Source organism: Centropristis striata, chromosome 3, assembly GCF_030273125.1.
Source record: "Centropristis striata isolate RG_2023a ecotype Rhode Island chromosome 3, C.striata_1.0, whole genome shotgun sequence".
Lineage (NCBI taxonomy): Eukaryota > Metazoa > Chordata > Actinopteri > Perciformes > Serranidae > Centropristis > Centropristis striata.
In genome coordinates this window covers 18501759-18525424 of record NC_081519.1, presented here as the reverse complement: position 1 = coordinate 18525424, position 23666 = coordinate 18501759, and the positions used below count along the sequence as shown (strand labels likewise).

At 41.7% G+C, this 23666-nt stretch overlaps 1 protein-coding gene across 1 annotated transcript; it reads left to right on the top strand.

Moving 5' to 3' along the window:
- The first annotated feature begins 54 nt into the window (after nt 1-54).
- Nucleotides 55-23666, top strand: dido1 (death inducer-obliterator 1). Its single transcript, XM_059328961.1, has 17 exons — nt 55-134; nt 1579-1673; nt 4091-4209; nt 4479-5562; nt 6420-6816; nt 7932-8294; nt 11239-11458; nt 14173-14716; nt 14807-14966; nt 15119-15235; nt 15367-15537; nt 15877-16039; nt 16158-16653; nt 16922-17069; nt 17532-17621; nt 17722-17917; nt 19237-23666. The coding sequence occupies exons 3-17, from the start codon at nt 4128-4130 to the stop codon at nt 23055-23057; spliced, it is 8052 nt and encodes a 2683-aa protein (XP_059184944.1). The 5' UTR covers nt 55-134; nt 1579-1673; nt 4091-4127; the 3' UTR covers nt 23058-23666.

Genomic DNA, 23666 nt, shown 5'->3' with positions numbered 1-23666 from the left:
GGGGCGCTGTAGACACAGCTTATCCTCCAAACCGTCAGCCATCTGCCGCAGTCAGTTAGCAGCTAGCTCCAGCGGGATGGAAAATGGAGGACTGACCGAAGCGCGAGGGCATTATCGGTATTTCCAGTTTGTAGGTGGGTAGACTGCAGCAATGAAATATATATTTAGCAATGTCAGTGTAGTGTTGAATTATTGTGTGTTAGTGGTTTTTGTGCTGCAGGTGTTGTCCCTCTGGCGACGTTATTCGAGGCAATGTTATAACATTACATGATGCGCTAACGTTAACTTGTGTACAGCTAAACTACGTTATTTAATTTGACTCCGGTCATTTACATTGTTAAGTAGGATATGGCTTTTGCTAGATACAATTTTCTATCAAAGTTGTATTTTTGCAAGTGAACGTTACATGCTGGGATTTTGAGGGTTAGCTTAATGCTACAGGTTGAGTTTTCCGTTAGCTCATGGTGGCTATTAGCGTTAGCCAGGCTTGCTAGCTACGAGTGCACGTTTTGCAATGCCCAGTCCGTCGTAACTAAACGCAGAGAACGAATAGGTCAGCGTTACACGCAAAGTCGCTGAGTGTCTACGCCCAACAATGCAACACAATTTGTGCTGTTGCGCTCATGGTTTGCGTATGCTCACGATAGATGGATTTTCTGTGGTTTGGCTGCATGTTGGCTTTGCGGCCATCACTGGGTGTGCAGGAGGGCACGTCATAGTCTGTTGTCGTAGTTTGTCTGATTTCTCCAATATAGTCCGGCTTGCTTTTATACATATTTTTACAGGTCACGTATGGTAGCATGCGTGTGATAATAATGCATTGTTGTGATTGTGATTTCATAGTATCTAGATGTTATGCGCACCAAGGCCCTGTGCAGTGTCCCTCTTTAAGCGTCGAGCAGCAGCCACTCGATCCTCATATGTCTACTACAATTGTAGCATCACCATGTCAACACGTAGTATCGCTAAATATGTACGGAACAGAAAATCGATTTCATGGGTTTGTCTCTTGTACGCTACTGTTTAATTTGATCTTCGTCCCGGGCCCCTCCCACCTCTCATGGCAACAGTTTTCCTGCCATTCACGTGGCACAGTGTCGTGACCAAAGGCACAGCATTGGAGGAATCCTGCTTAATCACTTTGAGTCTTTCGTTGGAAATGTGTTGACTGCACAGTGTGCAAGACTAATCAGTGCCTCAATTTAAAAGCAGTGCTAGTGATTATGGATTAATCAGACATAATTCATCACAAATGTTTTAACTACTGAACAATTTATATAATTCACTAAGGTTTTTTATTTACTGTCAATTATAAACAAATTGTTGCCCATTTTTTGTCCATTTAGAATAACTTTGAATAACAATTGCAAATTTCATCATTAAATCAAAATTCACTTTTATTTGGCGTATTTGTATGTTCATCAGATAAAGTTCAAAACTTTAATTGAGCAGTTTTGAAATCAACAAATATCCCAATTACAAAACATCTTAAATTTCCAGAAAGTGAACATGAGTTGTTATTGTAAACATCTACACAAGTTCTCACTGATCCTAACATGTGTTTTCCTTCTATGGCAGATCCTTTAACCTTGTACCAAGACAGATGATAACTGGTTCAAGGCCTTTGTTTTGTTTGAAGAACAGCTCCGTCACTCGTCACTGCTGAACCGCAGGTACAGACATTGGCTATTTTTATTATGTGCTTCTAAATGAAAGAATAGCTAAAGTTTGGTTTTATAAGTATTTAACTTTAAGTGAATTGCAGTTTCCTACATTTAATTTTCAGACTTAAGAATTATGATCAGCACAAACCACAACAAATGTGGATTTACACTTTCCTGACCATTAAACATGTATGTTAAAACATTTAAAGTGTAATGTTCTACAAATCAGTTTTTTTTAATTGTACAACTGTAAACCAGCACAGACTCCAGCAGAGGGTATGCATCTGCTGTGACTATACACAGGAGTTGCCACAGTCAGTCCCACTGAGTAACAAACATGATAAGATCATCATCTGTCCTCATATGTTCACATGGAAATTACTGCTTTAAATGTATAAAGCAGTTGTGTGAACTAATTCACAGATTAAGGACATTCAGGCACACACTGTTGTAGGTGGCAGAACGCTAAACATGTAAATATTTTTGTAAACCTGACTACAGACCCTAACCAATATCCTTCAATGTCTTTGGGAATTTGGTATGGCCGACAAATTGTTAAGAGCATAGTTGTGTCAGGAAACACTCGACAAATACAGATTTTTAAGCAGATAATACATATTTAAATGACAAATGCTGACTATGCAGTCACAGTAGCCGTTCTGATTTGTACTCATCAGCCATTCTTGACTCATATCCACCTTGCTGCATTCGTTTTGCCCCCGTCTGCCACCTCCTCTTTCTGAAATAGTGTCTGAGTTAAGCATCCAAGATGGCTCTCTCCTGATCAACTGGATTTGCATAGCACACTGAAACTAGCTTACTAACTAATAAAGCGGCTAGTACATGTGCTACAGCACAGCTCTTGTCTCGGGACTAGGGTTGTCACGATACTAAAATTTTCAACTCGATACCGATACTCAGGAAAATAGTCGATACTCGATACCATTTTCGATACCACCAGGATAAAAACAATGACCCCAAAATTTAACAGAATTTTTTTTATTAACAAGAAAAATGCAACATGTTAAAATTAACAGAACCACAGGTTAAATATTTATAATAAAAAACAGTTGTGCAAAAAGAAACTGCAACTATGATAACAAGCTTCAGGTCTGAGGTAGTGCAAAAAATAAATAAATACAATAAACAATAACAATTAGAACAATATTTTGAGGTTGTATGCTGTGCACAATATTAGGAAAGCTTGATAAAAAAGAGGTAGAGTGGGCTGTGCGTGTTGCTGTTTGGTTGCAGGTCGACTTTTCTCTCCTTCATATCGATACTTTTGAAAATGAGTATCGTATTTGGATACAACGTTTTAGTATCGATACTTTTGACAACCCTACAATGTGCTTTGAATCAACCAAAGAGGCTAACCCCAGCTAGCTCAATGAATTAAACTTGCACACTGAAATACTAATGGTACAAGCGAAAACAAAACAAGACTCTTCTTAGTCCCTCCTGAAGTATTACACTAGACAAAAGGTTTGTTAGGTGCAATTTACCATTCAGCTGCATTTAAAATACTGTTTGGTTAAATTGAGAAACGTGATAAAAAATATTGCATACATTTCATTGAGAACTGTTAGAGGTAAAAAATTTAATCCAAGAGATTGAGATTTGAGATTATGCTCAATTTTGACTTTGGGCAGTTTCTTTTTAACTTTACGCTTAAATTTTGGTTTAAGTAATCAGTTGTTGGGAACATCCCTAATATGTATTCATATTCCTTTTCAGTCACTTTTCCCAATATACTTTATGTAAACAATAATTTTAATACAGATCCCTTTGATTTAAAGAAAAAAAGAAGAAGAAGAAAGAAACACACTAAGATGAACATTCAACAGTTGTCATTGCTCTCTGTTGGATCAAAAGTCACTCAGCCCTATTTTGGCAGGTTTTCTCTGCTATTCTTGTTACCTGGCTGACATATGCACTGATAAAGTATATTTGCAATAAGTCAATATTAGCCGATATAGTAGCCAGGCAATTAATCTACTGATGGCCTTCAAATGTTCAAACCACTAATTTATGTTCTTCTCAGTACAGCATCTCTCCCCATTCACAGTAGCCATAACAAGGTGTTTAGCTACTCGGTGATGGTATCATGCAAACAACTATAGACTTGTCACAATGACTTAGGCACAGTCTCCTCCATACACAGACACAATTCAAATATTGTCTTTGAAAGGGTGTACAAATCATTTGCTATTGTATTATAATATCAATAGCATTTAATGGTCTTAAAATAACAATATTGTTTATTGCAATTATTTCTGGGACAATACATAGTGCAACAAACTGGTTATCGTGACAGGCCAAAACAAAAGAAATCATTGCATGCCTTCAATAGAACTGCAATTAAAAAGATTATGAAATAAAGAGTGACTCATAGCTGGTCTCTTGTGCTCTTCTCTTAACTGTAGACAATCTGTTTGAAAGTAGTGCTTGACTCCATCATCTATGGAGGAGAATGTGAGCCCTGAGCTCTCTCTAGCTCCTGAGCCAGAGCAGAGCCAGGACCGTATGGATAGCTGCTCTCAAGGTACCTTGGCTGAGCTTCTTTTCCCCTCACAATAAAGGGGTGGGGGTGTTGTGGTAATACTGGGCACAATTGTGGTTCTATGATCTTTGATTTCTTGATTAAGATCTCACCCTTTCACCAAAATTTCTAAATCATTCCATTTAATTTTTTTTTATTCCTGTGTATACTTGATCACAAAACAATCAGGAGTTTATTGGCGATGTTGTTACGTTGCACTCTGGTGATTGCATATCATTTTTTTGCTGACAGCCTTCTTTGTTTGTTCACAGACTTGGAAGAAGGCGATACAGAGCAGAAAGAACAGTTTGTAACTGAAAGTGAGAATGTGGCCAAAGAGACACTAGAGGAGTCAGGTAAACCTTCCAAGGCCAACAGTGAATTAAAGAAAACTTGGGGTTTCCGGCGGTCCACTGTTGCAAAGAGAGAGATGCCAGTGGAGGCAGCAACCGACAGCCCTGATAACCGATGTCCAGTACGTCGCAGTGGCAGGCAGTCGAAGCTCACTAACAAACTACAGGAATTCCTCTCGACTGCCAAAAGAGGGTCAAGGAAGAGTGCCCCTCCCAGTTTGGAAAGTGGAGATCCTCCTTCCCAAACCCCAACTGATGCAGAGACTGCCTCAGAGGCCAGTTTTGATGGTAACGCTGACACCAAGGCTGCGGAGGACAAGGCAGAGTCCCCAGAGAGGAGGACGAGAAGTACCGCCAGGAAGCAGGCCCAAAGGAAAGGTCGAGTTGGCAGACCGCCTCGATGTGGCCGTGGAGTGACAGTCAAAGATGAGGAGAGCTCTGAGAATGATGAGGACAGCAAAGACGCCGCTAAGAAGGACCAGTTACTGGATAAAGATGAGGAGGTAAAAGATGAAGACGGTAATCCCAGTCCTGAAGATGTAGGGAGTGCTCATAAAGTCTCACAGTCTCAGCCGGAGCAGGACTCTGAGAGTAAAGAGCTTGTAGAGGAGAAGGACCAACATGGGGATGAAAATGAAAACATGGAAAAAGAAGAGACTGATGAAGAGGATGAGGGCAGCACAGACAAACCTGCAGCAGTGTTGGTAAAACGTGGACCAATAAGAACGTACATCAATAAAAAGAGGGCAGCCAATAAAAACACTACCCCTGTTAAAGGTCCTGCTCCTGCTAACAAGATCACCATTCCAATCAAGAGAGAGCTGAAGCCTAAAGTTACCCAGGCTTCTGGAATACGTAAAGCCCAGACATTAGAGGACAATGATGATGAAAATGACTCAACATCTTCGTCTTCGTCTTCATCTTCCTCATCCATTGATTCTGACGAGGGAGGTTATGACCCCAATGCACTTTACTGCATCTGTCGCCAGAAACACAACAAAAGGTATTTTTAATATATTATTATTTACTGTTATTGTGATCACAAGGACTGCAGTGTCTATTTAAAGTGTTAATAATAAAATGCATGTTAATGAACATAATACCACTTGCTCTTCATTGCACTTTAACGTTCTTAACATTGCTAGGTTAATTCGCAAATGCGTATCAACAGACGCAGACCAAAATGTCTAGGCAAAACTGCAACCAATAAGTGCAACGAAGCACTGAACGACACATGCAAGTTGAGGCGGTGCTTGGTCTTTTTTCAAGCGGGAAGAAATGGCCACAAAATTCCATTTAAAAACTAAAATGTGTGAAACATATAAGGCATGAAATTGGCAATTACAGAATATTTATTCATGTTTTGTCAGTGCTGCATAGGTTGAGAGTTTGATTGAGTTTCATGAGTTGCAAGCCTCTAGATCCACACAATTACCATTACTGGTGCGCAGAGTAGGCGGGCTGTTAATACAGAGACATTGGCGGTAAAAACTGCACACGTGCATAATGTATCTGGCGAAAAGAGGCCACAAGGACAACAACAATGCAATCTTAAACTGATTGAAAAGTCGGCGTATCTGCTTATTGAGTTTAATGCCAAGCACATACCATATTAGATAAACTTATTGTGATCGGGTCGATGGGATGAGCTCAGCAGAATTGTCTGATTTCAAGGCTACTTTGACCTCTGCACATTTAAGATTAATTTCATGTTCCTTCCTTCTTGTCAGGCTTGCAGCTACAATCACTGTTTGCTTCCAAGTTTTTATATTGTATCAGTATTTGGAAGTATTAGGAAAGCGTTTTTGTTGAGCATTAGGTTGAAGAAACCTTGAACAATACATTTTCTGTGCTCACTAGGTTCATGATCTGCTGTGACCGCTGCGAGGAGTGGTTCCATGGAGACTGTGTGGGCATCACTGAAGCCCGCGGGCGCCTGATGGAGAGAAATGGCGAAGACTACATCTGCCCCAATTGCACCGCTAAGAAAAACCAAGTGGTCAGACCCGCCACATCTATCCTCTCTACAAGTATAGATATCGGAAAGTCCAGAGCACCAACTTTTGCTCCAGCTGTTTCTGCTCTGACCTGTACTGAGAAAATGAACACCAGCGGGTTAGCTGTTCAGGCTGGGGCAGCACATCTGTCCTCCACCACTGGAACTGAAGAGAAGGCAGCAGAGGACCTGGGCATCAAAGGCAGGATAGAGAAGGCTACTAATCCCACTGGAAAAAAGAAGATAAAGATCTTTCAGCCGGTAGGTTACAACTGATCTCTATTCAAAGGTTTGAATTACTGTGTTATTATGAGTCTACCTAATAAATTATTGTTTGATTTGCTGTTCTAAATGTTCTGTCAACCAATACTTCATATGGCATGTTAAGTATTGTCACCGTAGCCAAAATTACAAAGTTAATATGATGATCTGGCTAAGTATTTAAAGGGGACCTATTTTGCTTTTTTGTGTCATATAATGTTACATTGTTGGATGTTCATATTAAATGCAGCCAATTCATGCAGTTAAATAATGTAAAAGTAATGGTTTCTGATAGCTCTGTTTCCAGTTGCTTTTGCTACTCCTGACTCCAGCTGATGTAGCTTAATGCTGGGTTTCTATATATGATCATCTGCTCTGGACAAATTACTGCAGTTTACTTTACATACACTGCTACATGCTAACGTTAGGGATACCTGGTGTCTTGTTAGCTGATGCTGTTAGTTTCTCCCTAATTTTTATATATAAAAATTCCTGCTGGAACATGTTCGATTTTGTAGCTTTCTGTGTAGGAGCATTTATTGGTGTGTTTTTGTCGTTTTTTGTTAAGCATAAGCAAGTGCTGCTACGGTGCCATTAGTCAACTCCCAAAATCATTGCCAGTGGTACAGAGACATTAGAGCAGTAGAGGGGCTTAAAGAGACAGGCACTACTAGAGCGCATCTCCAACGGGGTGAATAAAGGCACCACAGCCATGGGCAATATGAAGACAAAAAATAAATATAAATTTTGTTTTTATAAGCATGTAAACTTGCTCTAGTAGATATCCAAATTTGAAGTAGGAACCTGTGGATGTGCATAATAGGTCCCCTTAAGTGTTCTTAACAGCATGTACCTGAACCAAATGGATGCGCATTTCACCACAGTCACTTTAATGGCTGAAATGTGTGGTTGAAATGTAGATCTGAATAATTTATCCCCCAATCTATGAATTTGAGTAAAGTGCTCATGACTTCAGCTTCAACAGTAGCTCCAGTGCACATTTGTTGTGTTGCTATCAATAAAATGAGTTATTAATTCGTAATGTGAAAACACAATCATAAAGTGACATTGCTCGTCATTCGCTGTTAATTTCATTGTGTACTGACTTGGAGCAGGCCACACAACAGCCAGCCCAACCAAAAGCAGACCGGGAATTGGTGGAAAAGAAGGCCGCACCCACAGCAGAGCAGAAAGCACTACCGGACACCGAGCAGAAAGTGGCATCCAACGTGGAGGTGAAAACAACACCAATAGTGGAGGTGCCAGAGGAGAAGGCCGGGCAGAAAGCTGAGGAGGAGTCTTCACTTCCTAAATGTATCGGCCCTGGCTGTGACAGTAACGCCCAGCCAGACTCTGTGTACTGTGGCAATGACTGTATCCTGAGACATGCTGCTGCCACCATGAAATCCATCACTGATGTCAAAGAGCCCAAGCAGAAGGACAAGGTCAAGGCTCAGAAAACCAAGTCTACACCAAAGGTAACTAGGACCACTTGAAATTATGCTTTTTGCCTGTCCTTAAAGCAAAAATGTTCGTGCCTTTCACCCTAAATCAGCAAGAGCAATGGAAAGCACTTTCTTGGAAGCTATGTATGACAAACACTGTCATAGTAATGTAGTTATTAGACTTCTGATCTCATGTCTTTATCATATTTTAAATGTTTTTCCCCATACTGCATTTGGTTAAAATGTTTATTGTTGCCTTGCTAGGCACCAATACCTTTCTATCCTATCTACAGAAAATGAACATTCATTTGTGTACATCAATTATCACCTAATCTTACCAAACCACATGTTACAGTTATATTTGGGATTTTAAAAATAATATAAAAATCCCATTTTGAGATTGGTCTTGGCTAGTTTCCTTACTGTTTATGCACCCTCTGCCTTGCGAGGATGTCACAAGAGCTCGTATCTTGGCCTGACTGAAAGGGTTCTGAAAGGATTGCTGTTAACTTGCAACACTACTTGGAAGTGAAATTGCATAACAAATGGTAACTGTGGCCCACCAATTTCTGATGCCAAATGTCTTGATGTTTATAAGGCAAGTTAGGTAGCAGAAGTATTGCAAACTTCTGGTAATATTCATGATGTAAACTTTCAATGGGACTTAACAGGGAATAACAGAAATAAAATGAAAAGAAAGAGTCTAAACTTTTACCAAGAAAGCCTACCTAATCCATTAATAAAAAATAAAAATCCTTTGATTTCTTAAATATATAGAATGTAAAATGTGCCTGTGGTGAGTTAGCTAGCTAGCATATTAACTAATGGAGAAAGGTCATTTGAAAATTTGAGACAACATAGGCTTTGGATGGTGTGCAATATTTTAAAGTGACTACTGTAAAACATTTTCTTATAAATTAAAGAATAAATTGAAATGGATTAATTAAAGCTCAAGATCCTCAATTAGCATGCTGCTCAATTACCTTACAACCAACATAACAGCTAGCTAGCAAAAACTAGCATAAAGTATTAAGTTATAAATTGTGTGCTTTGCTTTATGCTACTATCTTCTCAATGACGAAAGTATCATTGAAAATATAAAATATATCCACTAGAGTAATATTTTCCAAACAGATGAAAGCCTGTCATCCTTTGGCCCAGACAGTGCAGTAGTGTGGGCTGCACACATCCTGGGAGAGTGCACTGTACATGCAGAGGGTTGATTCCGATGGAATGGGTTGCTGGTGAATGATCTGTACATGTGATGGAAGAGTACACTGTTGAATGCACAGCAAGGTCACAATTAAATTAACTGCATTGACTTTTAACCTTTTTTTAAGCATGCCATAAGACCTAGTGTTGCTTGTTTGTGTGTAATCCACTCCAAATACATTCACGATTAAATGTTTACATCTTTGTATTGAATTTGTGCAACAACAAAAAATTCCAGAGTGTAACTTCCCTTGGAAATAACTCGACTTGAAATTTGTCGGAACATAAGCTGTTTTATAATAGCGACTCGCATCAAACAGGGACGGATCACAACTTCAACTTGTTGTGGAGAAGGTTAAGATCAGTTGAAAAGTGGCAGCTCATGGAAACTATGGAGTCATCATTTGCACTGGATCGTGAAATGAACAGAAGCACTGCATGCAGATTTAAGTTTCAAGGCCTGGAGCAATGTATTTAGACACCCAATTGACAATTGTTTTGCTTTACAAGCAATTTCTGCCACCCCCAATTCCGAAAAAGTTTTTATGCTGAGTAAATGTAAAAAAAAAAATCAAATTCAGGGTGTATATTGACAAAAGTTTTTCAGTTTGAACATGAGATATATTGTCTTTTGTACAGTTTTCAATTGAATATATGTCAAAAGGGATGAGCAAATGATTACATTCTGGTGTAGATGCACTTTAGACAACGTCTCAACTTTTTTGGAATCGTTAATCAGTGATAGAATGTTGTAGCCCAACAATCCCCAGATAATGTGTTGACTTTAGGCAGTGAAATAGTTTTCTAGATGCAATATCATGGGTTTATTAGTGTAGGGAAAATGTTCCCAGTGCTCCTTAACAGTGGGGGGGTGCCTACTTTTATTCAACAAATAAAAATCTTAAAATGGCTAATATCTAATCCACACAAAGTTTTGGGTACATGTCAACTTGCACTGTCTGCATTTACATAATGCAGACAGACCATTATATAACTGATAAAAACTATAGGCTATATATAACAGCATTTCTAATAACTGGATAATATGTTATTACTGTTTGTGTAATTTCTCTATCTTTAACAAGCTTAATATTAACCTACTTTTCCCTCTACAACAACAAAAATAACCAAACAAAATCCCCACAGGAGTCGTCTGTCCTACTTTGTGTTAAATATTATTTGTATGCTGCTGTTAGAAGTGATTGTTTTGAACCCTGCCTATTTCATGTGCACTCATAGCTGGATTTAAAAGCGTTCAAACTGGAAGAAAGCTACTCCAGTCTGATATTGTTGAACTTGCTTTGTAAAACAGGTCCCTGAAGGCAATGTCTGAAATTAATGTTTTTGGCTCTCTCGCCTTGACCAGTGGTGGACCTACCAAGGATAATTTGGTACACAATGTGTGTTTTCCATAGAAATATGTCCAGGTTTACAGAAGCTTGGATGCTACATGCAGGGATAATGCAGAGTCTGATGTCTGCAGAAATTCTATTGGTATACTTAATTGTACTCTGCAGACTATGTGGTAGAGATCATGAAACTAGAGAGGACAAAAAAGAGAGCAGGCAGACTGAAGATCCTAAGGGTTAATAATTTCTTTTACCATCTGCAGATTTCCCTGACATTTGGCAGTACTTCATAGAGGGAATCTATTTTTAAATTCCAACCTGGCCCAAGTCAAACATTTCAGTATTCTGACTATAATGTTACTCGCTGAGTGCCGTCACTAACAAGCTTGAATGTGTGTTTCTTCCCGTTCACCCAGAGGAATGCCGTTGGTAGGAAGAAGACGCAGAAGAAGACCCGGGAGGAGTCGGACAGCGAGGACAACCACAGCGATGATCCAGATGACGAGGACGACGAAGATGAGCATGCTGAGGAACACCCGCCCCCGCCGGCCACTGCATCCTGGTCCAGCGACCATAATTACATTGCAGTAACACCAGAAAAGACTACACCCATATCAACAGTTTTAAACAAAAAGTGTATGTATCTCTTTGAAGGTCTTAGGCTGTTGTTGAATCACATTGTCATTTTCCAATCACAACTGGTGCTAACATCCTTTAGAAATGACATGAGTGCTCTGGAGATGAACTCCGCTGTATTTTAGACTTAACATTTATTTGCAAAGTGTTGTGATTTTGATAATGTAAAGGTTTTGTTACTCAATGAAATGTTGGCAGCTGTGGAAAAAGGTAAGTGCTTTTCGTAGCTTTGGGTAAGTATTCAATAATTCAGGACATAATTATTTTAAAAGGGCCACTCCACGGGTTGCACTCATCAGGAACTTTGTTTTTGTTTATTAGGTAAAATCCATCAGGGTTATCTCGGCGAGACTTAAATTCTTAACAGAAAGCCTGTGTTGTTAAACGAAGACAGGAGTCCAAAAGAAAGTAGTCATTTTCCAGACAGGAAGTGATGCTTATGTATTATGGGAAATGTAGGATCCGGCTTCTCAACTTTTTTGGATCTTGAGCCATGCTAGGGATTAAAAGTCAGGATACCTAGGCCTCTGCTGCATTTTTTGGCTATTTAATGACTATTGAGTCCCTGAACTTTGTGAAAGTGCAACACTGAATCGCTGGAGTATCTCTTTTGAGTGCCTCATAGTTTAAATGCAGGTTCATGTGGCAGACAAAAAAGGAGGAAATATTCAGAGTTCTTATGCTTTACCATGAGATGTATGGATGGGATGAATGGATTGGTGTGCATGTCTGACTGAGTGTGTTTTCAAATGACCTGCACAAGTCTCTCCTCCTCCTGGGTTCATCACCTCAGCTGTTGACCCATTTAAAAAAAGGTCCTTCCCTCTTTCTCCAGCAGGTAGGTGTCTCAGAATATCCCCCTTCATGATAATGTGGGCCAATGAAGCTGACATAGCTCATATTGAGCTGACAATATCAGCTGTTAAGAACAACTTTGTGTTTTTCTTAATTTTGTGGCTGACTTGAAAGTTTTTGATTCATATTGAATATGATGACGTGGGAAATTTGGCTTTGAAATAAAAGGTGATATAACAGATTTTAGGATGCCTTTGATTGATTATGTGAGCAGTGTTGGCTTGCTGTGGGATATCCTGACCAGTTCAGCTCAAAACAAGCATATACAACTGATAAATCTACACACACTACGAGACGTGACATCAAAGACCCCCTGCTGATGGTGGACAGCCGTGAAAGAAGGAAGCTCTGCCAGTGAGACCAGACCCCCTGGAGATACTGCCGTGAAGTTCAGAAGTGCCACAGCAGAAGTTGAAAGCATGAAGACCTGGGCTGAGCATACAGATTCAGAAGAGGGAGTCCTCACTTAAGTTTTTCACACATTTTGCACCTGATGAGATCTGATATTTACAGAGGAACATTTGCTGCAATCAAATGTGGACTGTTTGTTTCACCTCTACTTCATAAGGAGTCATTGAAGGCACCATAAGGCTGTTAATTGGTAAAATAGAAAGTCATAATACATCTCAGGTCAGGAGATCAGTAGGATTACTAGTAGGATTGTTGTGTGATTAGCAGATTGAGGAAGTCATGACTGATTTGTGCTTTCGTAGCCCATATTTTGATTGGTGTTACAATATTCAGAAGATTGTTGACTTTGCGTGCACTGGTTCTCAATACTGTTGCTCTGCACAATATTACTGTGGTGTTATATTTTTTCTGGTGTGTCTAGTTTGTATGATAAAATGGGGTTAATGTTCATACAAATGCAGCTTTAACAACTTGGACATAATAGATGACATACTGGCATCTGCAGATAACAATGAGGAAAGATTTAAAAAGTTGCAATATAAGTCTTGGTGCAAATTGGTCAATATACTTTATATAATTTTGTATGAATACTTTTTTGGAAAATGATGTGTACATGAAAAGTTTTTTTTTTCAAATGACAACCATTAACGAGACTTGGGTCCAGTTATTTTTGAGTTCATGGTCTTTTATCTGGATATATTAGTGGTTAGAATTTATAGCTCAGCTCATGACGCTAATGAAGGTTTAATCTAACAGCTTTAGAATTAGTAAATTCCCAATTTCTTTTAGTTTTGATAAACATATCTCATGCATGCAATGTAATGGAGCTTTACTAGTTAGTGAGAAATGATTGACCTGCTGATGTTTCTCACATTTAGGTGAGAGAACCTGGTAGTTGTAGTCTTTTCTTTTCAGTAACTGCTGATAGTAAAGTGACAGTGAGTTTGCACAGGACTGAAGTGCATCATGTCCCTCTCTCCTGTTTGGATCTATGGGTACTGAGAATCAAAACTGAGGAAGTACAAAGATCGTGTTTAAATAATTGGGAAGAAAATCTCAAGTGGATCTGCATGTACAGCACAATGTATCTGCCATCCACTGCTACGAATAAAGGGGCTTTTAACTGCCCACTTGTCAAATTTGTGTTTATTTCAGAATATTTATTGCCATGTGTTTGATGTGCACACAAATAATTGTGATTTTTAAAAATCAAAATTGGGCTTTGTTGTAATTTTTGTTACTTTGTTTCACTTATGATTTGAGTTGTCCATTGTGAAGTTGATACTTCTCAAACTAATATGGAGCTTTTCAGTCCCAGCAATGTAGTCAGAATAAAAGACCCCAAATCAAGATTATCTGCAGTGTTCGTAAAATACTGTGACACTGCATGTTTAAGTTTTTAAATTATACTGTATTTTAATATGTTTGATCTTGTTCTTGGTTTCCAGCCCCGGCCAAAGAAGAGAAGCAGAATGAAAAGGAACAGAAGGAGAAGGAACCAGCCCCGACTCCTGAGAAACCTTCCCCAGCTTCCACAACTCCAGTCAAAGGAAACAAGAAGTCCCCGCAGACGAAAGCAACCAAGGTTTCACCAAAGGGCAAGAAGCCTTCCCCTCCATCAACCAGCTCAAGGGCGTCCAAGAAACCTGCAACACCCATTAGTAAAACTGCAGCAAAATCCAAGAAACCAGGCCAGAAGCCTGTCAAGCCCCCATCTGCCTTTCCTCCAGGTCCAATCCACGTCACAGGAGCACTTCGAGTCACCAAATCCAACTTCACCATTCCTAAGAAGCAACCACAACAAAAGGATGCTCCATCTTCATCCTCCAGAGTCCCATCATCTCCGGCTTCTTCAGCTCCCTCCAGCCACACCCAATCCTCCAGACCTTCACATCCAGCTGCTTCAGTGCCTTCAGCCCCTCTGCCACCGCCACCCAACAACCAAATGAGAACAAACATCCGCCGTTCGCTGACAGACATCATCTTTAAGCGGTAAGTCAGCATACTTTTGTTTTTAAATACTGCACGTAAATCTTTTGGTAAGCACCTTTTTAACATATATTTGATGGTTGTTACCACCAGGGTGAGCGACAGTGATGATCTGAAAATGACTGAGGCTGAGGTGGCGAGGCTGGCAGTTGTCATTGAAAAGGAAATGTTCAACCTCTGCCTTACCACTGACAGCAAGTACAAGAACAAATACCGTTCCCTTATGTTCAACCTGAAGGATCCTAAAAACAAAGTGAGTCAACATGCATGCTTTTCTATTTCCAGTCCAAGTATACATCTTGCGTTTAGAGTTATGCATTCAGAGGCAATGTCTTCAGCCTGATGAGTTTTCTTGGTGTCCCTCACTGTGAGATGTTAAATATCTGTGTGGCATGTTTGTTTCAGGGCTTGTTCTACAGGGTGGTGGGTGGTGAGGTTAGTCCCTTCAGACTGGTGAGACTAAGTGCTGAAGAGCTGCTTTCTAAAGAGATTTCTGAGTGGAAAAAACCTGAAGATGCTGAGGTAAATGTTACATTCCTTTAACTAAATACCAAGCACAGGTCAACTTAAAGACCTCCCAGTTGAGACTTTGGTATTAAACTGTCCTATGGGATGCATAAAAGTGCTACAGTGTGTAATGTTGTCTCCCGCAGGCCCATTCTTCCAGTGCAAGGGCCCATTCGGGGCATTCCAGACTGGGCAACAGGCATGACTCTAGCTCTCACAGCATTGATATGGAGGATGCTCCGCCAACATCTGATACAGATGTATGTATGTCTACCACCACTTCAAACTTCACCACTGCTCGCATGGCCTCTGCTGCAGTAAGTGGTGGCATGCTGTCTTTCTCTTTCACATGCTTTCACACCTTCTTTCACCTTTGCATGAAGTTCTTAGTAACAAACTGTTACACAGATCTGGCAAAGCAGTGTAGATAATACAGGTTAACTATCTTGACAACTGTCCTGTTTTTAATGCTTTTTGTTTTTCTCTCAGGCTTTGTCTTTCTTTCTCGTTTTTAGGCATTAAACCTACTAGCCACTACTTTGCACAAAATACAGTGTTGTACATCATATTAATTCAAAATTCTTGGTTATGTAAATGACTGTCGTCTGTTCCAGTCCTCCTAAGAGTTGACGAAGACTTCTTTTCTTTGTCCTCAGGACCAAGATGAGTTGAGCTCCACTCCTTTAGCTGTGGCTCAGCCTTCTGCTGCAGATGGGAACAGTGGCAGCAGCATGCCAGACATTTTCAGCAACATGCTCAAAGACACCACTTCTGAACACAGGACTCATCTATTTGACCTCAACTGTAAAATATGCACAGGTAAATGAGACACAGAAGATGGAAGTGTCAGGTTAATGTGCATCTATTTAATTTAACTTGATTTGTTGTACAACAGATAACTTTATTGTTGAGTTTTTTTTATTTTTTTATTTTCTAGGTCAGAAGTCAGAAGATGAGCCTGCAGCTAAGAAAGCCAAACTGGCCAAAAAGCCTGAAACTAAGCCGCTTTCGTCCAGGACAGGGGACGTCTCTCCTGTCAGTCAAACACAGGTCCCCACAGCTTACCAGCCCCAAGACCCGTTACCCTACCAACACTCCATCCCTTCGTCCTACCAGTCTAATGTGGAGCCAGCTGTCCCAGAGTCACAGCCACAGCTGGACCTGAATATGCTGCTGGCCCCTCCAGCCCAGGCCCCAGCACCCATCAACCCCACCGTGTCCTCGGTCAGCATCACCCGCAGAGACCCTCGCATGGCCAGGCACAGCTCCGGTGTGACTGTCACCTACCCTGCTCCAGAAAAGCCCATCAACAACTCTGCAGAAACACTTCCAGCTCCTGTCAGTGCTCCAGTGGAGGTAGTACCCAAGACTGTGCTGCCGATGCCCCCAGCTCCCCCATCCTCAGTATCTGCATCCAAACCAACAAAAACAAGGTGCTCCATCTCATCACGCTTTATAAATGTGCTTTTCCTGGGCTTGCTGTGTTCTTTGGTATACTTACTTGTATACTTGTTAGAAATATGTGTTTATATTGTGTACTAAAATTGAGAAATATGTAAATATATGTAAAATTATGTTTTAACAGGATTACTAGTGCTTCAGTAGAGAATGATGGGGCAGTGTCATTGTTCTAAACTGTGTCTGGGCTGGAGTTTGGAGTTAGGGTTTTCTCTAAAAGGAAAACTGTTTTGATTCTTTCAGTACATCTGAGCCTCCTCCTGAGGGTGAGACAGCCATCTTCCTCCATGGTCAAGAGAAGATTTGGAAAGGACTGATCAACATGCAGTCTGTAGCCAAGTTTGTGACAAAAGCGTATCTGGTGTCCGGATCCTTTGAACACCTCAAAGAGGTTAGCAATTTTTTTCTTATTATTGTGCCGATACTTCAGCTGTGTTCCAAATCACATACATTTTACTATGAGTATGTACTCCATGTTCCCTAATAGTGTAATTCACTATGCATACAATTGGGACATACTACTTTATCATGACAAGGCACTTTGAACTTGACCTTGACTATATACTGTATATGCTGCACAGAGAATTGTGGGCAAGAATAGCCAGGAAAGCATGCTGGCTTGCATATTGCAAATTGCGACTCGATGTAGTAGGATATCCTGGTACTTTTGGCATAGTGCATTTGACATACTATGTATTGGGAAATACTAGATCTTTTACTAAATACTAAATAGTATTATAGTATGGCTATTGGAAAAAACAGTTGATGTCAAACTTAATTATTATTGAATGCAAAACCTTTGTGCATAAATGTAAGCAAGAGCGTCATTCTTATTGTTGTCAACGTTGTGCAGGATTTGCCAGATACCATTCATGTTGGAGGACGGATATCTCCAAACACAGTTTGGGACTACGTTGGGAAACTGAAAACCTCCCTCTCTAAGGTTTGTTTGGGAAAAAAATATTTGTATAGAAGTGATTTAATATAAAGACCTTGCATCACTTACATACTGTTTTTGTATTTTTTGCTCTCTGTGTTTGCAGGAACTGTGTTTGATCCGTTTCCAACCTGCAACAGAAGAAGAAGAGGTGGCATACGTCTCTCTCTTCTCTTACTTTAGCAGCCGAAAGCGCTTTGGTGTAGTGGCTAACAACAACCGTCGCATCAAAGACCTCTATCTCATCCCACTGGGCTCAAAGGACCCATTACCCTCCAAACTGTTACCGTTTGATGGGCCAGGTAAGCATTTACAGTAATACACAAATATACCTTTTGTGCTGTATTTATTTGAATCCATTTGCTTTTAATTTGTCTGTTGTCTGGTGAGTATTAAGTGTCATCTTTGTATTTGAACTCAGGTTGAAATGAGAGCTTGTTGATTTATGGGTTTGTACAGTAGGGGGCACTCACACTCCTTGTTGAGTTAGACACTTTTGTGAATATAACAGTTGCTTTGTTCTATGCTGTGTATTTCACTTTGTATCACACATTTCTAATAAAGGAAATTTGCATCGCAGGTTGGTGCCATTTGAGTCCAGTCTCAGCCTGTTGTTTCTTAAGACATAAACATAATTTAACTATAATTCAACAACTGTGTAATCAATAAATTGTTGTTTTGTAACTTGTCAACCATTTTATACCACACTAGTGTTAATACGCTACACCTCTGGGATAAATGTATAAAAAAATGTTCTTAAATAAAGAATAAGCACCTGATATAAACTTCACAACCATTGATTGTACAAAAATCCCCACATGGCTGTTGCAGCTGTTGTAAGTTAATAGGTATGACAACTTCATGGGCCTCAAACATGAATCCATCTGCTCCTGCATATTGTGCTTCAGAAAAGTCTATTACATGCATGATGTTTTTCCTTCATTCATTGAGTAAAAATAAAATGACACATCTTACACTTTTCTGGATGTTTCTGTGACCAGTCTGGTGATGACCCTAAATCACGTTTCAATAGAACCTAATGTATTCACCTGACTGTGGAGTTACCTGAATTAAATTCTAGTTGACGATGTGTTGCAGCTTTTCTTGCAGTCATGTTTTGGCAATTCCCAAGTGCAGTATAATGATGTCAGTGAATGATTTAGAGTGATCTTATTTAATTAAATGTTTACCCTTTGTTATATATGGCAAGCCAATTACTAATGAATCATTAACACAAGCCTCCTGATGACAAATGTTTCACTGCTGCTGACGCTCATTTACTAATGTCAGCATAATTTCTTTTAAATTTACCAACAAATTACTGAATAATGACTTAACTGTAAAACAACATATTTCTTTACAATTGTCACTTGTTGTATATAATGATACTTGAGTATTGAGAGAACTTACTTTTATAGCTGTTAAAGCATTTTGTGCCAATAATTCAATATGTATATGTTGGACATTTTTTAGAGGCTCTCATTTCACCTGTTTCTTTGCGTCTTTTATTGTGCAAGTCAAGAAATACTCAATCAAACCTTTTGTTATACCAGTTGTGAAATTGTGTCTGTTAGTTCACATGCAAATGTTTTATAAGATTCTGTTTTTGTCCATCTTGCAGGGCTTGAACCAGCTCGCCCTAACCTCCTCTTGGGGCTGCTGATCTGCCAGAAAGACAAAAAGCGTGCTGGTGCGCCGTTGGAATCTGAAGAAAAGCGGTCCAAGACACAAACCAAAGATGCTGATGACACTGGCCTACCAAAGCCATCTTCAGTCAGAGCAGAAAGAAGTACACGACTTACAAGTCTCGATATCTCCTTCAGTACAACTCCTCCAGGGTCGCCTCCATCCAACTCCTCTGAGACCTCAAGCAGCACTGCAGCCACTTCCTCAGTCCTTTCCTTCTTATCCTCTGTCAAAGCTACATCTACTGCCACTGGCAAGGACTCCCCATCCTCATCCAGCTCCGTTGCATCCTCTGCACCTGCTGCAACTCCTCTTCAGACCATCCTCAACACTCTTTTTGGGAAGAAAAAGCATGACTCAGAAGCTTCCAACTCTCCATCTGATCAGGGTGGGGAACTCTCCCTCCCGCCTGCTACAATGCTAGACCCTATTGTGCAGCAGTTTGCACAGATTTCAAAAGAAAAGCAGGTCGAGGAGGACGAAGATGACCGACCATATGATCCAGAAGAAGAGTATGACCCCAGTAGGGGCTATAATGTGCCTAAGAAGCCTGTTCAGGTTGAAAGCAAACCTGAACTCTCTAAGCAGCCTGAGGTGGCTGCAGATGAAGGGGATGATGTAGCATATGACCCAGAGGATGACTCCATTTTTGAAGACGTCAAACCTGTAGTACCAGGTCCGGTTAAGGCTGCAACTGAATCTGTGACAGATCCACAAAAGATTTTAGAGAGCCTTAAACAGATTGGGGATCAGACATTCCACAAACAGGGAGAGCAGCAGATGCCATCTACAGACACACCTGCTGCCTCATTAATACTTCCAGACACACTCTTAACTCATCCTACAAAATCCCTTTTGGCCAATACTCAGCTACTGCAGCTTGGCAAAAAAGTTGAGGAACTAGTGAAGTCTTCGTCGGTTGCTCCCTTGATCAACCAAAGGAGAGATCCCCGGCAGAGTAGGGATCCTCGCCAGGCTGCAGCGGGCAAGAAATCACCTGATGAAACTGAGGAGCAAGAGGAGACATCTGCTTTGTTGGTGGATTCCACTCCTTCCTCACAACCTGTCGATCAAGAGCCTCAGTTGTCTAATGTAACTGAACTCCCAGAGTCCTCACAAGGCCCAGAGACATCACTGCCTCACGAGGAAGTGAAAACGGAGACGCTACCCTTCATGTCCGAAGAAGCGGAGGTGGCAATTCCATTATTAGGTGAGGAGGTGGAACCTGATATGGAGGTCAACTACATGGATGAGAAAGAAGTGAAAACTGAGGAAGCTGACCCAATCAAAGTAGAAACGGAGATGGACAAGTACAGTATTTGGCCAAATGCTGCTAGTATTTTAAAAGCTGGTGAGGACTCAGAATATGAGGAGAATAGCCAAGATGCACCAGCCACAAGTTATTATGAACCTACTAACACTTCCACAATAACGTCAGCGATCCCAGTACTCACACAGAGCACAGCAATAGTAGAGACTCAGTCCCATCACCTGCCACATCACATATCTACACCGGGCTTTGACAGTGAGTACAGACCTCCAGCTGACATTCCCCCACCATCCAACTTCCCCCCACCCCATCCCATGCAGGGACAAAACCTAATATTGAGGCCTCCGCCGATGTCAATGCCACCACCCATGCAGGGTCTTCCTCCGATGTCAGGCCCCCCTCCCATGCAGGGACCCCCTCCCCCCATCTATGTTCCTCCCCCTATGCGTGGTCCGCTCCCCATGCAGGGGGACAGCAGCCAGCAATATGGTCCTCCTCCAACTGCATACCCTCCTTATCAGAACCAGTGGCCAGGCACCCAGCCACCACAGCAGCAGCCACCTCCTGGACCACCTCCCCAGAATATCATGCCACCCCGAGGACCACCACCACCATTCCCTCCAATGGCCCAGAGGGGTGCAGCTCCTCCTATCTTTAATCCCTCTATTCCCCCACAGCACATTGGACAGCAAGGCCTCCCGCCAGGCCTTCCCCCACCTCCTACTTTTGATGGACAGAGCAGTTTACCTCCACCAAGATTCCCTGGTCCTCCGCCACCCTTCAATGTCCCTGCAAACAGAGGTCTTCCTCCCCCATTCACAGGGCCACCTCCCAGTCACTTTGAAAACAGACTCCCTCCTCCGTCCCACTTCCCCGGGCCCAGGGGCCCCCCGCCTTCTCAGTATGGTGACCATGCGGCTCCATCCCCGATTGGAGACCAACCTCGTGGCCCTGCAGAACAGTATAACAAAGACAATTCTAACACTTTCAAGCTAAATGTGGACCAGAATCCAAACACTCTCCATATTTTTAAAGACAATCAGAGTCCCCCGCCAGGTCCAGCATACCGGGGACCACCACCTAACCAGTATGAGGACAGAAGGGGCCCACCTTCCAGTGGTGCGATGAGCGGACAGCACTTCAGTCCACACAACCAGTATGGGAGCTCCAGACCACACTCCTCACCGCCACATCGAGGATCTTTTGATGAGCACCGAGGTCCTCCCCCTCAGGACGATAGACCCCACCCTTCTCCACGTTTTGGAGGAGCAGAGCGGTACCGCTTAGATAGGCTTTCTGATGAGGCTAGACCTATTCGCCACAGTGGGCCACTACTGCCAACTCCCTCAGAGGCCCCAATAGGTCCTCCCAGTCGAATGGGAGCCCACAGTCCAGACATGCACCGCGATGACCCCTGGCACCGCCACTCTCCTGAAATTAGGAGGAGGAGCAGCACCACCCGAGAAGACTCAGAACCCCGCATTGGAGATCGCTTCAGTCGCTTTGAAGGAGGGCACAGAGAACCTGCTCCTGGTCTGTCACAACCCTCTGAAGAGAGACAGAGGGAGCTTTCCGAGGACCATCGGAGGGAAAGAGAGCGGGATGTCCCCCACCCTGGCAGACCATCATGGGACAGAGGCAAGCGGTGGAGCAGAGAGAGAGAGTGGGATAGAGCCAGAGAAAGGGATCGCGATATGGAACGTAGCAGAGACCGTGATCCAGAGCGCCCAAGAGAGCGAGATCGTGATCGGGAGCGTAGCAGAGAAAGGGACCGCGACCCTGAGAATACCCGAGAAAGAGATCGTGATCCGGAGGGTACCCGAGAAAGAGTCTGTGACCCGGAGCGTAGCCGAGAAAGAGAGCGTGATTCAGAGCGAAACCGAGAAAGAGAGCGTGATCTGGAGCGCAGCCGAGAAAGGGACCGTGATCTGGAGCGTACCCGAGAAAGAGAGCGTGATCTGGATCGTAGCCGAGAAAGAGAGCGTGATCCGGAGCGTAGCCGAGAAAAAGACCGGGATCCGGATCGTAGCAGAGAAAGAGACCGCGAACCAGATAGAAACCGAGAAAGAGAGCGCAGCAGAGGGAGGGAGGTGGAAAGGCACAGGGACACAGAGGGAGAGCGACACAGGGATCAAGACACAGACAAAAGGAGAGACCGGGAGAGGGACAGGGAAAGAGACAGAGCAAGAGACAGAGCCGGGGAATCTGACAGGAGGGACCACGACCGCGACAGAGGGAGAAACCGTGATCGAGAACGCGAACGAGAGCGAGACAAGAGGCGGGACAGATCCCGAAGCAGGGAACGGGACAGGGACAGAGAACGTGGGAAAGACCGGGGCAGAGACAGGGAGAGAGATAGGGACAGGGACAAAGAGCGGGATCGTCGTGACAGGAGCAGAAGCAGAGAAAAGAGAGAGGAGAAAAAGGACAGTAAACATGATACACCCAAGGAGAGGGATAAAACTGCAGATAGTGACAAGTCCTAGTCTCTGTTTTATGGAAACTACATTATGGTTTTGAGAGACACTTAAATCTTTCACCATTTGAAATCCAGTTGTATCACTGTAAATGTAGATGAGCAGTATTTCGTTAAATTTCCACAGTTGTGTTCATACTAGAAAAAAAGTTTGACAATGTTTGTATTCTTTTTGTCACCTAAAAGTTTCTATCTTTGTTTTATCACATTTGAAAAACAAAAAACTAAAGGCCATCTTAGTTGCTTGTGTACACTATGTAATGAGTAGACTACCAAGTCCTATTACATGTACCGTTCTCCTGTCCAAGCAGGGTTTTTTTTAAGTAAACAATAATGTAACTGAGTAACACACCATTTGCAATATGTAAATATGAATGTATTTGTGTATATACTGATGTTTTTAATCATACTTTTCTAAATAGAGAAAATAAAGCCATATATCTGAGATGGATAATGTGAAAGTTAAGAAAACACTGTTTACACACAAATGTGTGTTTATATGTCCAGCAGCATTGAACTTAAAGGCTCAAACTATCTACAGTATACATCCCGTCAATGGTTAATGACATGTCCTGATTTTGTTTCAGCTCAACCAATTAAACATGTTTGATGAAGTATG

Excerpts from the sequence above, each read along its gene's own strand:
- dido1 (XM_059328961.1), top strand. The coding sequence starts at position 4,128 with ATGGAGGAGAATGTGAGCCCTGAGCTCTCTCTAGCTCCTGAGCCAGAG. Across the intron at positions 4,210-4,478 it reads TATGGATAGCTGCTCTCAAG|ACTTGGAAGAAGGCGATACA; the intron begins GTACCTTGGCTG and ends GTTTGTTCACAG. Across the intron at positions 6,817-7,931 it reads AGATAAAGATCTTTCAGCCG|GCCACACAACAGCCAGCCCA; the intron begins GTAGGTTACAAC and ends GACTTGGAGCAG.